This window comes from Sus scrofa, chromosome 8 (assembly GCF_054392235.1).
Source record: "Sus scrofa isolate SSC_HxYL_T2T_F1_AM1 chromosome 8, Sscrofa_HxYL_maternal_Yorkshire_Landrace_v2.0, whole genome shotgun sequence".
In the NCBI taxonomy this organism is placed as follows: Eukaryota; Metazoa; Chordata; class Mammalia; order Artiodactyla; family Suidae; genus Sus; species Sus scrofa.
The window spans coordinates 28,912,696-28,928,152 of record NC_139390.1 but is presented as its reverse complement, the minus strand read 5'-3'; the positions used below and the strand labels follow the sequence as shown (position 1 = coordinate 28,928,152).

The 15,457-nt window shown below is 42.0% G+C and overlaps 2 protein-coding genes across 3 annotated transcripts in view; one reads left to right on the top strand and one right to left on the bottom strand.

Annotated features, from left to right (window-relative positions):
* Positions 1-15,457, bottom strand: part of NWD2 (NACHT and WD repeat domain containing 2) — a 204,325-nt gene that overhangs the window by 8,550 nt on the left and 180,318 nt on the right. For both annotated transcript variants that reach the window (XM_003128911.7, XM_084971724.1), the window contains exons 4-6: positions 12,119-12,322; positions 8,976-9,120; positions 1,590-2,179 (exon numbers count right to left, since the gene is read on the bottom strand). In XM_003128911.7, coding sequence (XP_003128959.4) covers positions 1,590-2,179; positions 8,976-9,120; positions 12,119-12,322 — 939 coding nt within the window. The remainder of the gene's footprint in view (positions 1-1,589; positions 2,180-8,975; positions 9,121-12,118; positions 12,323-15,457) is intronic.
* Positions 1-15,457, top strand: part of LOC146400381 (uncharacterized) — a 164,571-nt gene that overhangs the window by 17,446 nt on the left and 131,668 nt on the right. The window lies entirely within an intron of this gene.

Genomic DNA, 15,457 nt, shown 5'->3' with positions numbered 1-15,457 from the left:
CACAACTGTCCCTGTGATGACCCACTTGAGATTGTGTAGCACATGATGGGTCATAAGCGTGTTCACACAAGAGTGTTCACAAAGTTAAAGAAAGCTCTGTTCTTAGGAGAGTAATCACAGGAAGAACAATACAAAGACACTGAAGTAATACCAGGACAATCGAAGCCATCAGACTTTCATATCCAGTGTAATAGGAGGTTAAAACTGGTACTAGTTTCGTCCAGTTTAGGCAATAGAGACCACATTCCAGAGTGACACTCCAGACCATCCTGGAAGACTTGAAAGGGAGTTGTGAAAATCAGTATCTCTACCTTTGGTGGACTACCCACCTCCAGCCTGAAAAAGAGATTCAAGACTTGAGACCAAGAAAAAAGTGGGTGGTGAGGAGACTGTGGGTTGTATCTGTCACCACCTCACTCCAAAGGGGGGGGCGCCGAGAGGTGCTCACCCCTCCTTTCTAGCCTAGAGAAAGGGGCTATGATGGACCACTTACAGGAACTGAAATCAAATGAGAAGACTTGGGAGACCTGGCCATCTGTGTCTGGTGAGATCTGAGGAATACAGAGCTTGGGTGACTGAGGCCAGCCGCTCTGATGGAGGAGGTACAGGGAGCCGGAGTCTGGAATGGGAATTTCTCTGGGCAGAGCAATGCCTGAGGGCTTCCCGCATATGGACCACCAGTGGGCATGAGCTGACAGAGGTTTCTGTTGGTTCTGTTTCTCTCAGGTCCTAAGGGAGTTTGCTGGGCTGTCAAGAGGCTCTTGGCAGAAAGATACTAGAAATGTGTGTTGCTGGAGGTCTAAGAACCAGGGAGATGACCAGCTCACAAAACAATGCAGTTCCCTTTGCCTAGGGAACTGTAGGTGAGAGACACTCAGTGAGGACAGGGCAGGGGAGACAGCCCTTGGGAAAAGGCCCTGAAAACTATAGGAGGAAGTTTTAAACACCTGCCAAGACGAGAGTGCAGAACCCAGGTCAGGACAGTACTAGTCCATATAAGAATGTTCTGGCCATATGCTTACCTTACCTTTCCTGTATCCCCTAAACCACAGCCCTATAGGGGGTCAGAAGTGTGGACAGGGTTCGGAATGGAGGGGAAGAAATGCCATGCGGTGAAGGGAAAAAGATGGCCTTGTCCCTTTTCCCACTGGAGGTGCCTTGCGTAGGGCAGACATCAGCTGGGAAAGGGAGACGTAGACTAAAATTTTAATTCCCACCTTTGACTGGACATAGCCCTTGCTGATCCGAGATGGTTTTGGCATCTAGATGTGATTGGAGGGCTTGTCTTTGCTGAGAGGGGTGAGAAGAATTAGGAGATCTGCCCTGGTTTCCATCCACTTGAGAACTAGCCCCCCCCGCCACAACATTAGTTTGAACAGTGAAAGACAAAATAAAGCTGTTCTAGAATTCCAGGAGTCTTACTCTTTCAGTAAAACTGTTATGCCGGCAGAAGAGAAATGCCACAGTATCCATTCCAAAAAGATGAGTGATAATTCTGAAGGTAAACGCAGAAAGCGGAAGTGACTTTGCTCAATTGATCTTTCCCCCAAAGTAAACGTTCTTACAAATATACAAGAATAGGCTTTTACCTTCTTTGCTACTTCGGCCAGCAGAAGGGTCTTCCCGGTGCAAGGTCCACCATATACAATAAGAGGGTTGATGTGACCGCTTTTGCTTGGAAGAATGTATTTGTGCACTCTGTTTAGAGCCTCACACTTGTACTCGTAGAAGGAGGCATATGTTTTACATAACGAGGAATGCTGCAGGATTTCGTCGTACAGTGTATCAGTTTCAGTGTCAAAATTCTGTTGTACTGTTGCCTGAATTATGTCAATCATGTCTTCATAAAATTGTTTACCGAGCCCTTCTATGTAGTGATTTTCTATATCTTGGGAATAGCCCAGTTTCATGTCACAATGAGTAACAGATGTGTACACTCTCAGATTGGATGACGCAACAATGGTAGGAATAAATTCATCCCTGAGTTTTATCAACTTCTCTTGGGCTTCTGGGTCCCGAATGATCCTTGGTTCTGCTCCAGTTATATCCATGTATTTTCCCATCTCTGGGATTTTCACGAAACGTTCAATGTTAGCGATTTTCCTAATGTAGCAAACACACTTCTTTAGGAATGCTGGAGTTTGCTTCCCTAGAGCAAAGTCAAATTCATCCTCTATAGCTGGAAGAAAATAGAAACAAGGAGTTTATTGCCGAGAACAATAAACACGCCCGGCACATGAGTCACACACCTGTAGCAGAGTATCCCTAGACTAATTTCTTAATTCCTTAATTTCCTATTTCTCTTTTCCTAAACAGCCTGGTCATAGGTTCTAAATTAAATTATTTAATTTCCTCCCCAACCGGAGGGAGATTGAGCATTGGCATAATAAAACATATCAAGGTGTTGGTTGATTCTTCTAAGATCCTGCCTAGCTTCCCTTTCAGATTTCAGGGGTTGTAAGCATGGAGAGCAGGAACCAACTGGGGCCAAGAGAGAATGAAGAAGAGGCTGAATGCCGTCTCTAGTTTATTCTTGCCTTGTCAGTCTCTCCTTACAATGTGGTCTCTTCATTTTGTCTGAGTTTCGTTGTACCCCAGACAGATTCGCGTAAATATAAGTATAGAAGCATGTTCCAAATATAGGCTCATTATATTTATCCATTATCCACATCATTGTTAAATTCCATTTTATCCATCAGAGCAGGTACAGAAAAATGACTTAGGATATAACTTTATTTCTTCTGAGATAAACCATGTTAGGGTGTACAATACACACGCTCACATAGAAGTAAATAAACATTCTAAATCATTTGAAGGCCCATAAGAACCCTTAAAATTGGGTCAGTAGTAATAAAAACGTCACTTAATGCCTGATCTTAGGGAAAAAAGTAAGAAAATAACAAAACCAATGGAAATGAATTTTAAGGCAACAGTTGTTTAAAACTGGCTGCCCTTTCTTCCTCCTCCCCCTCCTGCTTTCCGTCATCCAGTTGGTCTTGACTGAGCACCTACTATGTGCCAGGCACTCTGCCAGTAGCTGAGGATACAACAGTGAGAGAAAAATGGAGGATGCTGCTAGAAAAAGCTATTAGGAAGCTTACAGTCCAGTGAGGGATGGCAGACATGAATCACAGTCATACAAATAAATGTGTTATGATTATTTTTAGGCCCTCAAAGGTGAATAACATGTGCCATGAGAACAATCAACCCACTTGGAAAAGTCAAGGAAGGCTTTCTTAAGGAGGTGACTTCTGGGCTGGGATTTGGTGGAAGCATGGGGGTAGGGGGTGAGGCTGGTCATAACCAAAGACATTTCAGCGTGCTGTCCACAACCCCAGCTTCAAGCAAAATCTAGAACATGTGTGCATTCTATAAAGTAATTATTAAGGAAGGTGGGAATTTTGTTTACAAATGGAACCTTTGAGTGGAACTTACGTGATATTTTCCTCAGTAGTGATAGCAATTAATAAAAATTTGTGACTTAAGTAAAAAAAAAAAAGATATATTTATCGCCACCAGTGTTGAATGAGCTGTGCCATTCATGTTGAGATGTTTTACAAAGGGTTTTATTCAGGCAGGTTGGTTCAGGAGGCCAGTTAAAAGGAGCTTCTATAGCTATGTCTACTCTTCTCTTTAGAGATGAGTAAGAACTTGTTATCATGGAGACAAGGGAAGATGCAAGAAATCTGGACATTATGAGCTCCTGCAGAGAGCAGCTTTCGGTCTGTCTCTTTTCCAGCCGTCTGAGTACGATGGGAGGGGTGCACTGGGTTAGCCAGAGCTACATACGGGGTAATGTGAAGAGAAAGGAAGCACTCCACCTGTAGCATCTATACATAACGGAAGATAATCAGAGATAGGCACTGTCACCTCTGACTCTGGGCGGACAAGCCAGCAGTAACCTGACAGTTACCACCCCTATGGAAAGAGAGTGTTAATAAGGAGTGTTGATCATAACTGCCACATGGCAAGAGATACAGACAAACCAAGTTGATAGAGCCCATCTGAGCTCCACTCGGGGGGAGAAAGAGAGGCTGTATGTTAGAATGTCTGGCTAATGGTAGAGCCTTAATAAATATACCTGAATAAATGAGTCATGTGAGACAGAAATCAACTGGATAGAATTATTTTTATTTTTTCTTTTTAGGGCCACAGGTACAGCATGCGGAAATTCCCAGGCTACAGGTCAAATCGGAGCTGCAGTTCCTGGCCTACACCACAGCCATAGCAACCTGGATCTGAGTTGTGTCTGCCATCTACACCACAGCTCACAGCAATGCCAGATCCTTAACCTGCTGAGCGAGGCCAGGGATTGAACCTGTATCCTTGTGGATACTAGTTGGGTTCTTTACCTGCTGAGCCACAATGGAAACTCCAGTCTGTAGGATCATTTTTAGAATCAAAGGGCATCCTCATGATTTGGAGGGCTTTTATTAATAATTCCTGCCATTGGAGTTCCTGGCGTGGCTCAGCGGAAATTAATCTGACTGGTATCCATGAGGACGCAGGTCCGATCCCTGGCCTCACTCAGTGTGTTAAGGATCTGGGGTTGTGGTGTAAGTCACAGCAGTGGCTCTGGTTTGGTGTTACTGTGGCTGTCGTGTAGGCTGGCAGCTGTAGCCCGGATTCGACCCCTAGCCTGGGAACCTCTATATGCTGCGGGTGTGGCCCTAAGAAGACCAAAAAAAAAAAAAAAAAAGAAATTTGCTGCTGTTTATTTCCCGGTAAATATTATGAATTATCCGCCCCCCACCCCAAGGGATACTGTGTTTTTGTCGCTACACTTTCCTTAATATCCTAGAGTTTAACCATCACAGAACCTGACAGAGAGAACACTAGGGGGAGAGTTCCAGCCCTGGCCACTGTCATTCACGAGACATTCACCTCTGCTATTCCCAAGACCCCTTAGTTGCAGCATTCACAGTAAGGCACCATACTGGAGTGCAATTTAATTTTCCCCCTCCCCTGTTACTTAAAAAGGTAAAACTAGAAGTGTTGTGAAAAATTACACATAAGTAGTACACCTTTCCAGATTCTATCTGGAATGCTTATTTTTAATCTTTCTGAAAATGCTGCAGTAATACTGTAGTGTAAGCCCTGATGGTTTTTCTTTGTTTGTTTGTGATGCAAATGCTTGACCTAAGCTTTGATTGCTGAAGCATCCACTTCAATGATGGCTATCTGGAATAAATATCATTGCCAGCCCACACATACAAAGTCAGGCCACCTCCCCTCACCAGGGCTCCTTTGTTTTAGAAATGTTGGCTGATTTCAGTAACTAGCCTTTGGGGCCACTTTTTTTTTTTTCTTTTTTCTTTTCTTTTCTTGTGCCTTAAATTCCTGCTCTTCAGTTTTAAATTCACCAAAAAAGAGTGCGCTCACCCTTGACCTCAATAAAAGCAGGGCCCCAGGTCTGTGTGTTCTCTCTCTCCTTGCAGCCTGGCTGTGTGGCCCCAGGTGTGCTGAGTAATCTCCAGGTCCTGTATATAACAAGCCTTTATTCTTTAAAGTTCTCTGATGGTAATTGCTGAAGCACATCTTGCCATCATAATAAGAAACACAGGGGCTGGTCCAGCCACAACTTTGGTTATTGATAGGCTGGACACTGGCCCAAAACAAATACACTCGATCCATTTCAAAGAGCCAGCCTGAATCCAGCAATTTCATTGTGCAGACACAGTCTTAAAACTTTAAGTTTGAAATGTAAACAAAATTTCCATGAGCAAGCACATCTTTAAGAGATGTAGCCCCAAGGAGAAAACAGCACACACATAGTAGTTCAGACTACCTTTTATAAAATTATTATTCCTCACATGGCTCTCTTTGGGGACCAAGTTCTTTAATGTGGAAAAAATTAAGAGAAAGTGTTTGCTGATGAAATATTTGAAAACTTGAGCCTGTCTGACTCTCAATGAGAGGATGTGCCATCAAGTGGTGTCTCTTACATCAAGAATAGGAAACGTTTTGCTCAGGCTATTTTTTTTTCCTAATATGGCAAATTTAAAGAATATGGTACTTTTGCTCTTGATAATGAACCAGGGCCTCAAAAAATGGATCAAAAAGAACTTCAAAGAATACGTTTATATATCATGTACATTCTGAAGATAGTGCTCATTCCTGCCAATGTTAGTATTTTTAGGGAGAACTAAAATAAGACCTAATTTTTGGACAGCTTCTAAAGAATGAATGTGTCAAAATTATTTATAATTTCTCTGTGCTTGAAATATGCGTACATCCAGGGAGAATGGTATGCAGTGCCTCTTAGGTTTTCATAAATGTTTTGCCACGCCATCTCACAAGACCCATCTGCAAATGCAACTACTCTTGGTTTTTCTTCAATAAGTCTTTACGGCCAACTCTCAAAATGAATGCTACTTAACTGATTACTTTTACCCAGGAGTGTTTGTCCCCTGGAAACTATGACTGACATCTTCCTTCAGATATGTGGTGTCCTGCGCAATTCCTAAAAATAAAGCCTCTTTTCCATGCCTGAGAAAGGCCCACAAGTGAGTCTCTGCGCGGTAACTAGGGAGATTTTTATTTTAAGGTTAAATTAGATCCTGTAACTGCCTTATTTCCCAATGTCTGATTTCTTCCCATCTCACTCAGTGATGGAACAAATTTTCACAGACTGAGGTATGGAGAGGTCATTCTGGCTTGTCCATGATTTGGCTTGAACTTTATGTTAACTGGAACAGCCTGTCTTAAGGCCTGTCAAGGCTGCATTGTACATCTGAGTTAACCACTAAAGAAAAGAATGTATTTAAAAATCAAAATGGAATAACAACGGTTCGGGCATTTAAAATGGAGCTGGCGAGTTCCTATCCTGGCTCAGTGGTTAAGGAACCTGACTAGTGTCCACGAGGACATGGGTTTGATCCCTGGCCTCGCTCAGTTGGTTAAGGATCCAGCATTGCTGTGAGCTGTGGTTTGGGTCACAGACACAGCTCGTATCCCATGTTGCTGTGGCTCTGGCATAGGCCGACGGCTACAACTCCAATTGGGCCCCTCGCCTGGGAACCCCATATGCTGTGGGTGTGGCCCTAAAAAGACAAAATAAATAAATAAATGAAGCTGGATGGCCATTGCAGATGTAGTTTCAGACATGTTCCTGGGTCACTGAAAACTTGAATTCTCTGAACTGTATCAGACTCCAGGATTGACGCCAGCTGTTCTCAAAACAATATCTGCCATCAGCTGCCTAGATTGCAAGGGCTCCCCTTCTAACTATGCAGCCATTTTGGACCCCAACCTATCCTTATTTAACAAGCATCCTGACTTCTTGCCAGCTCCAATTACAATTCTTTTTTTCTTTTTTTCTTTTTTTTTTGTCTTTTTGCCTTTTCTAGGGCCGCTTCCTGCGGCACATGGAGGTTCCCAGGCCAGGGGTCTAATTGGAGCTGTAGCCACCAGCCTACTCCAGAGCCACAGCAACGCAGGATCCGAGCCACATCTGTGACCCACACCACAGCTCACAGCAACGCTGGATCCTTAACCCACTGAGCAAGGCCAGGGATCAAACCCGAAACCTTACAATTCTTAGTCAGATTCGTTAACCACTGTGTCACAACGGGAACTTCTCCAATTATAATTCTTGATAATCAACTCATATAACTATAACTTTGTGATTTTTGCCTATATAAATATGCCTCCCCCACTTTGTAGTCTGATGGAACAAATTTCAAATGCTTCTTGAATCTGCCTCTTGGGCTGTAGTCCTCAGCCCAAGCTCATGTAAAATTCTTTTCTATATTATAGATTGTTTATTGATATTTCCATTGACACCAGAATAAAACATAAGGCTCTTATTATGGCTTGTGCCCACCTCTGACCTCATCTCTCCTTCCCAAGCCTGGCTACCTTTACTTTCTTCCTGCTCTTGGACTTGCTAAGCACATACCTGTCTCAGGGATTTTGAATCTGGTAATCCCTCTGCCTGGAATTCTGTTTGAGATACAGCACTGCTGGCTCTGATTCCTTCTGTCATTTAGTTCAAAAGTTATTTCCTTATTACTCATCCCATCTAAATCTGGACCGCCCACATCCTTCATCAGTCCCAATTTTCCTATTACTATGTTTTATTTATAGCACTTATCCTTTCCGAAATGATATCGTTCATCTGTTTGATCACTTGCCTATCTTTTACTTCCCCCTACTAAAAAAATAAGTTCCAGGAGAGCACAGACCTTGCCTTCTTGGTCATTGTTGTATCTCCAATGTCTGATGCATAGTATTCACTCAATAAAATTTGCTGAGTGAGCAAGTGAGTGAATGAATGAACAGCTCAACTCAGAAACACTGGCGGAGCCTGGGCTATTATATCCAGACACCTCTGACTTCTTTTAAAGTCACATTTTCTGGAGAATTCCCTTAAGTAAAGGCTTATCTTTAAGACAGAAGAACACTTGCCTCTCTAGAGGATGGAAATGTTTAGAAAAATTAAACTTCACCAAGCAGTAAATGCAACTAAGTTTGTAGAACCATAAAAGGGAAGCAGTGGCTGCCCCTATTTTTTTTTTTTTTTCCCACTGTACAGCAAGGGGATCAAGTCATCCTTACATGTATACATTCCCCCCCCCCACCCTTTGTTCTGTTGCAATATGAGTATCTAGACATAGTTCTCAATGCTACTCAGCAGGATCTCCTTGTAAATCTGTTCTAAGTTGTCTGATAACCCCAAGCTCCCGACCCCTCCCACTCCCTCCCTCTCCCATCAGGCAGGCAGCCACAAGTCTAATTTCCAAGTCCATGATTTTCTTTTCTGTGGAGATGTTCATTTGTGCTGGATATTAGATTCCAGTTATAAGTGATACCATGTGGTATTTGTCTTTGTCTTTCTGACTCATTTCACTCAGTATGAGATTCTCTAGTTCCATCCATGTTACTGCAAATGGCATTATGTCATTCTTTTTTATGGCTGAGATGCCCCTATTATTTATCTTTTCCTTAGTTAAATGAGGATGTGTAAAAATTACCTGAGAACAGGTACCTCTTGGCTTGGCTGTGTTTCATTTTCCCCTTTTCATGTAACAGTTTTACAGAAGCCTTAAATATCTTCTTGATCTCATCTGATATTTCTTGCCAGGGCTTCTCATTCTCAGAATTGGCAGCGGGCTGTATCTGTGGAAATATAAAAGAAACCACTCTTAATACCATCAAAGAAAACCCAATATTTAAGAGCAAGAGACCTGTTGTTATTTGAAGGTCTGCTATGTGCCTTATTATGAGAGGCACTTAGTAGACAGTATCTCATTTACTGTCCCTAATACCCTGAGAGTGATTGAATTCACCCAGTGACACAACAGTGTGAATCCAAACAGGATTTGTGCGTTGGACTTTCTTAATATACCATATATTTCCCTCTTGAGTTTTAATGCAAATGTCATAACAAAATCATCTCTTCAATACCCTCTAAGGAAAAGAGACAGTTAAAGGGGATGTGCTCATATGCTACTATTTAATTGTCTTTGGTTGTTTCTTCCTTACTTATTTTTATGATCCTCTAGGAAATAAAATAGGAGGAGTGAGTGCCTATCAAGAAAGTAACATTTACAGAGCCTTACTTATCATCGTATTCAAAGATTCATTTACTGGAATTCCCGTCATGGCTCAACGGAAATGCATCTAACTAGGATCCATGAGGATGCAGATTCAGTCCCTGGCCTCGTTCAATGGGTTAAAGATCCGGTGGTGTTGTGAGCTGTGGTGTAGGTTGCAGACACAGCTCAGGTCCTGCTTTGCTGTGGCTGTGGTGTAGCCTGGCAGCTACAGCTCCGATTCAACCCCTAGCCTGGGAACCTCCATATGCTGTGGGTGCAGCCCTAAACAAAACAAAACAAATGAACAAAAGATTCATTTACTTAACAACAATTTAACGGAAATATCGCACGGGGGTTAGAGAATAATTTAAATTTCCCTGGAGGATCATAGAGTCAAACAAAGAAGAAATAACTAAACCCAATTAGATAGTAATATATGTGCAAGTGCCATCAAACTACTGTGTGAAAATGGTTTCTTCAGGTATCATGTTTTTTGATATCTACATTTACCAGCTACTACCTTTACTCCTGGTGTATTTAACTGGGGAATGGTTTGAGGTTTACTGCAATATTCCTCTCCAGTTTCTTGCAAATAATGACTTTGAAAAATGCATGTGAGGGTGAAGAAGAAACATCAAGGAATCTGACAAGATTTCGTTTTGCATGGAGGAAATGCTTTATGTCAAATGTCAGAATGACAAGTACACAGAGTTCTTGAATGAAGAGCCATTGCTAACCCAGGGTTCTCCTCCTCTTGGAGCTGCCTGGGTGCCGAATGTATCAAGGATGTTTTCTTTGGAAGAGGGATGGGTCTATGCTTTCCTTTCAATCTCTCTAAAAATGCCATGCAGCAAATGGGCCAACCCATCTTCTCTAGCTCCTTCGTTCAGTTTCTGGGGGACACATATTTGATCCATTTGGGAACAAAGAGATGAGAAAATGATGTTTTCGTCACACTCATGCATGACTCAACTCACTCCTAGATTCTACATGAGACATACAAATATAAATTAACAGTGTATGAAATGTTGAAGGAAAATACTGAATTTTAAAAACCGAGAGGAGTTCCCGTCATGGCGCAGTGGTTAACGAATCTGACTAGGAACTATGAGGTTGCAGGTTTGATCCCTGGCCTTGCTTAGTGGGTTAAGGATCCGGCGTTCCTGTGAGCTGTGGTGTAGGTCGCAGATGTGGCTCGAAACCCTCGTTGCTGTGGCTCTGGTGTAAGCCAGTGGCTACGGCTCTGATTGGACCCCTAGCCTGGGAACCTCCATATGCCACAGGAAGCGGCCCTAGTAAAGGTAAAAAGACAAAAAATAAAAATAAAAAATAAAAAAATAAAAACCAAGAGGCTACAGAAGTTATTGTGGCTCAGAGGTTTAAGAAGCCCATACTGTCTCTCTGAGGACATGGGTTTGATCCCTGGCTTTGCTCAGTGGGTTAAGGATCTGGCATTGCCGAAAGCTGCAGCAGACGTGGCTCAGATCCAGCATTGCTGTGGCTGTGGCATAGCCCTCAGCTGCAGCTCCAATTCGACGCCTAGCATGGGAATTTCCATATGCCATAGATAAGGCCCTAAGAAAGAAAAAAAAAAAAAGAGACTATAAAACGTAGCTAGGCATATTTTAAAAAGACCCCTCTCTCCCCACCAAAAGCATTTTACGAACTAAAAATATAAATGTTGAACTTGAAAACTCAGTGCAGGAACAGAGTTGACATAGCTGAAGAAGAAAATTAGTGGGCTGGAAAAAAAGACCGAAAGTAATTTTCTGGACAGCAGTACAGAAAGATAAGGAAATTGATCTTGTGAAAGACAATGAAGAGACATAGAGGATAGACTGAGGCAGTCTTTTGTTCATCTAATTGAAGAGCAAAAAGGAAAGGAGAAGGAGTGGATGAGAGACATGAATTGATGCGATGACGGCTGAGAACATTCCCAAACTGGTAGGACACGTGCCCAAATATAGGAAACACAACACACACCAGTCAGAATACCTACACAGACACGTTATAGCAGAATGAGAAAAATACGAATATTTTCAGATAAACAGAGAGACTTTATCACTAGTAGACCTAATGAAATTCTAATGGAACTTCCAAATAGTATACTTCGGGAAGAAGGAAATGACCCCAGAAGGAAAGTCTGAGATGCCATTTGGATTTAGTTGTTAAAAGGAAATTTAGGAGTTCCCGTCGTGGCTCAGTGGTTAGCGAATCCGACCAGGAACCATGAGGTTGTGGGTTCGATCCCTGGCCTTGCTCAGTGGGTTAAGGATCCAGCGTTGCTGTGAGCTGTGGTATAGGTCACAGACGTGGCTCAGATTCTTCATTGCTGTGGCTGTGGTGTAGGCCAGGGGCTACAGCCCCGATTAGACCCCTAGCCGGGGAACTTCTGTGTGCTGGGGGAAACGGCCCTAGAAAAGGCAAAAAAAAAAAAAAAAAAAAAGGAAATTTAGGGTCCAGAGCAGGGTACTTTTCCATCTACTGTGCCTTTTCTGTGAAGAAAACCACCCCTGGATGACATTAATAGTTTAAAGTCAGAGAGAGAGAGATGTGCTTTGGAGAGAAACGTAACTTACTGCATTTTTATTGCTTTTCAGCATTTCCGACTTGGGTCTGAGGTAATAAGCTGCTGGTACTGAGTTCTCATCTCGACAGTACCACTCCTCCAGCAACTTGGTCTCCAGCTTCGCCTCTACGGCAGCATCCAAAATCATTTCAAACTCTGAGGCTTCCACTTCTCCAGGGATTCGGATGTTCCCATATTTTTCACCTAATAGTCCCTGTGTATCAATACGAAAGTTCAGTTTAGTGTATCATCAAGAAAGTTCATTTTAGCAGTCATATCATATGGCCACTCAATAAATATTAATAAGTAGACAGCAAGATACATTGTTCCATCAGTTGTGTCTTTTAATTGCAGTGGATACATTTTCCTATGGATTGTTTCATAAGTAAGTTTAGACCATTTATATTGTAGTTATAATAAATTGACACACTGAGAATTGAGATTGCATATCATATCAGTCAAAAAATATAGAATTTTGTAGCAAAGTTATTTTCCCAAAGTTTATATAATGTAACAAAATTTGTGCTTTTTTTTTTAGGGCTGCACCTGTGGCATATGGAGGTTCCCAGGCTAGGGGTCAAATCGGAGCTGTAGCCGCCAGCCCAGCCACAGCTGCAGCAATGCAGGATCCAAGCCGTGTCTGCAACTTACACTGCAGCCTACAGCAACGCCGGATCCTTAACTCACTGAGCAAGGCCAGGGATTGAACCCACAACCTCATGGTTCCTACTTGGGCTTGTTAACCACTGAGCCACAATGGGAACTCCTAAATTTGTCTATTTTGAGGCTTTTTTTTTTTTTTTTTTGGTGACAACAAATGACACGCTGGATTCTATGAAATAGCAAACATGTAAACTTGCAAACAAAAGAATTCAAAGCCCCAGATTTACACAGCTACAAATGAAAAAAGTATGAAATTGTTGAATATGTTGCAACTATAAATCCACTGGTAACTGGAAAAAATTCAAAATATAAGCCAGATATCATTTTCTCCCTATTGAAACGGCAAAGGAAAACACATGCTCAATGTCATTTGGAGGTGTGAGAAAATACCTCTATAGAGCTGATGAATGTGTAAATTGACCCAGTGTTTCTTAGAAGGGTATTCTGGAAATATGTATTAAAAGACTTAAAAATACATGAGCTTTGACTTGGCTTGGTTTTTCTTCTGGGATCTGTCTTTAGAAAGTAATGAAGGATGAATATAAAGACAGCATATTTATGCTGAGCCTGTTTTAACAAGATAGAATTAAACCTAAGTGTCCAGCAAGTGAGAACATTCAAATATATTTTAGTACCTCTATTCCAAGGATAGTACGAAATAATGCTCTAGAGCTGTATTGATGTAGAAAGATGTTTATAATATACTGTTAAGTGAAAAGATAAGTTACAAAACAGTATGTATAAGATCGATCCGATGTATGTTGTATATATGTTATATATGTATACACACACATGAGGGAGATTGTATATATTTGTAGAAACACACATAACAAACACATAAAGATATTGTAAGAATATAAAGCAAGATTACTAATGGCTATCTTGCAGCAGATGGTTTAAATTTTACTTCAGTTGTTTCTTGAGTGGATTGCTTTTTTATTAAAAAAATGTTTGCAATACACATGTGTTACTTTGTAGTAGGAAAAACAACAGGTTTTGTTTGCTTGTTTGTTTTTAATTTTAAGCCTGGTAATGCTGTCTATACTCCTTTGTGGAGCAACACTTTCAAGTCTCCTCCAAGTGTTCACTTGAGCCCATGGTTCTCAAATCATGGTCCTCAGATGAGCCACACCCTCATCACCTGGGAACTTGTTCAGCCTGCACGTGCTTAGGGTCCATCCCAGACCTCCTGAATCAGAAACTCTGGGGATAGGGCTGAGAAATCTATGTCTTAGCAAGCCCTCCAGGTGCCAGAACCACTGGCTTAAGCCAGGAAAAATATTAGCTTAAATAGCACCTGGCATTTCAGTTAGCCTTTGGCATCTTATCTAGTGGAAACAAGGAAGGAAAGTCAAGTCTAACACGGATCTGTACTATCCAAGCCAAGTCGGTCTGCTTTACAGTATCTATGGGACAATTCCTATTTATTTGTGGGTACCTTTCTCCTGTCTTCCTGTTGACTGGCACCTTTACCACAAATGTCCTGTCTTGTCTACCCACTAGAAGGTAAACTGTGGTTTGGCTTCCTTGAGGGCACTTCTTACTTGGTGTTCATCTTGTACAGGCAGGTGAGACAATTTACATCCTGGATAGACCTGTTTCCAAAATAAATTCATGACCTAAACTCTACTATAAGATGATAAGCCCCATGAGGGCAGAAGCCAGAGCTGCCTACCACATAGAAAATACTTTTTTAGGAAAGATATTTGTTGAGTAAATGAACAAACTAAGAGAAAAAAAATCCCTAGAGTTTGTTCTATCCTTATCCAAAACTTCTTGTATTCCAAGATAATATTTCAGCTCTCTACAGGTAGAGTAATAATTTGGGAAAATACCAGTTTTGTCAGCAACTTCACTTCAGCCTGTAGTCTTTTAGCAGGTACTGTCTAAACACATCCCTGGTCGGGCCAGGCTCTGTATCTCCTTGGGACTGAATTCATCTCATCTAACTGGCTGACAGCGGGTGACTATGGCTCACTGAACTCCCTGTTCCAAGCCAAGTTCTCCTCACTACTAGCCTCAGAGACCACGCAGGAGGAGATAGACCTATTTGTTCTCTTGGGCTGCATAAGTCCCTTTGGAAGGGGCTTGAATGGAGGGACTCTATCATGGATCTCCATTATTTCAGCAGGACAAATGTATAGAGGTTTATAGATGATTCCTTTGAGAAAAGATGTTCTCACTCCAAGTGTATCAGTCTGAATGCCAATGAAGAGCACTTTTATTTTATTTTTTATTTTTATCTTTTTGCCATTTTCTAGGGCCGCTCCTGTGGCATATGGAGGTTCCCAGGCTAGGAGTCTAATTGGAGCTGTAGCCACCGGCCTACGCCAGAGCCACAGCAACATGGGATCCGAGCCGCATCTGCGACCCACACCACAGCTCACAGCAACGCTGGGTCCTTGACCCAAGGAGCAAGGCCAGGGACCGAACCCAAAACCTCATGCTTCCTAGTCAGATTTGTTAACCACTGAGCCACGACGGGAGCTCCGAAGAGCACTTTTATTTTAATCTATATTTGTTTTGGGTTCTTCTTGACAATAGGCCATATGCAACAAAAATAATATTGCTTTGAGTTGTTTTTCACTTAATTCCTTGTCTAAAATCTCTTATGTTAAACTCGGGTAAATGCAGGCATAACCTCTCGCTCGAATACAGACAGAGGGAGATGATCTTTTAAAGGGTA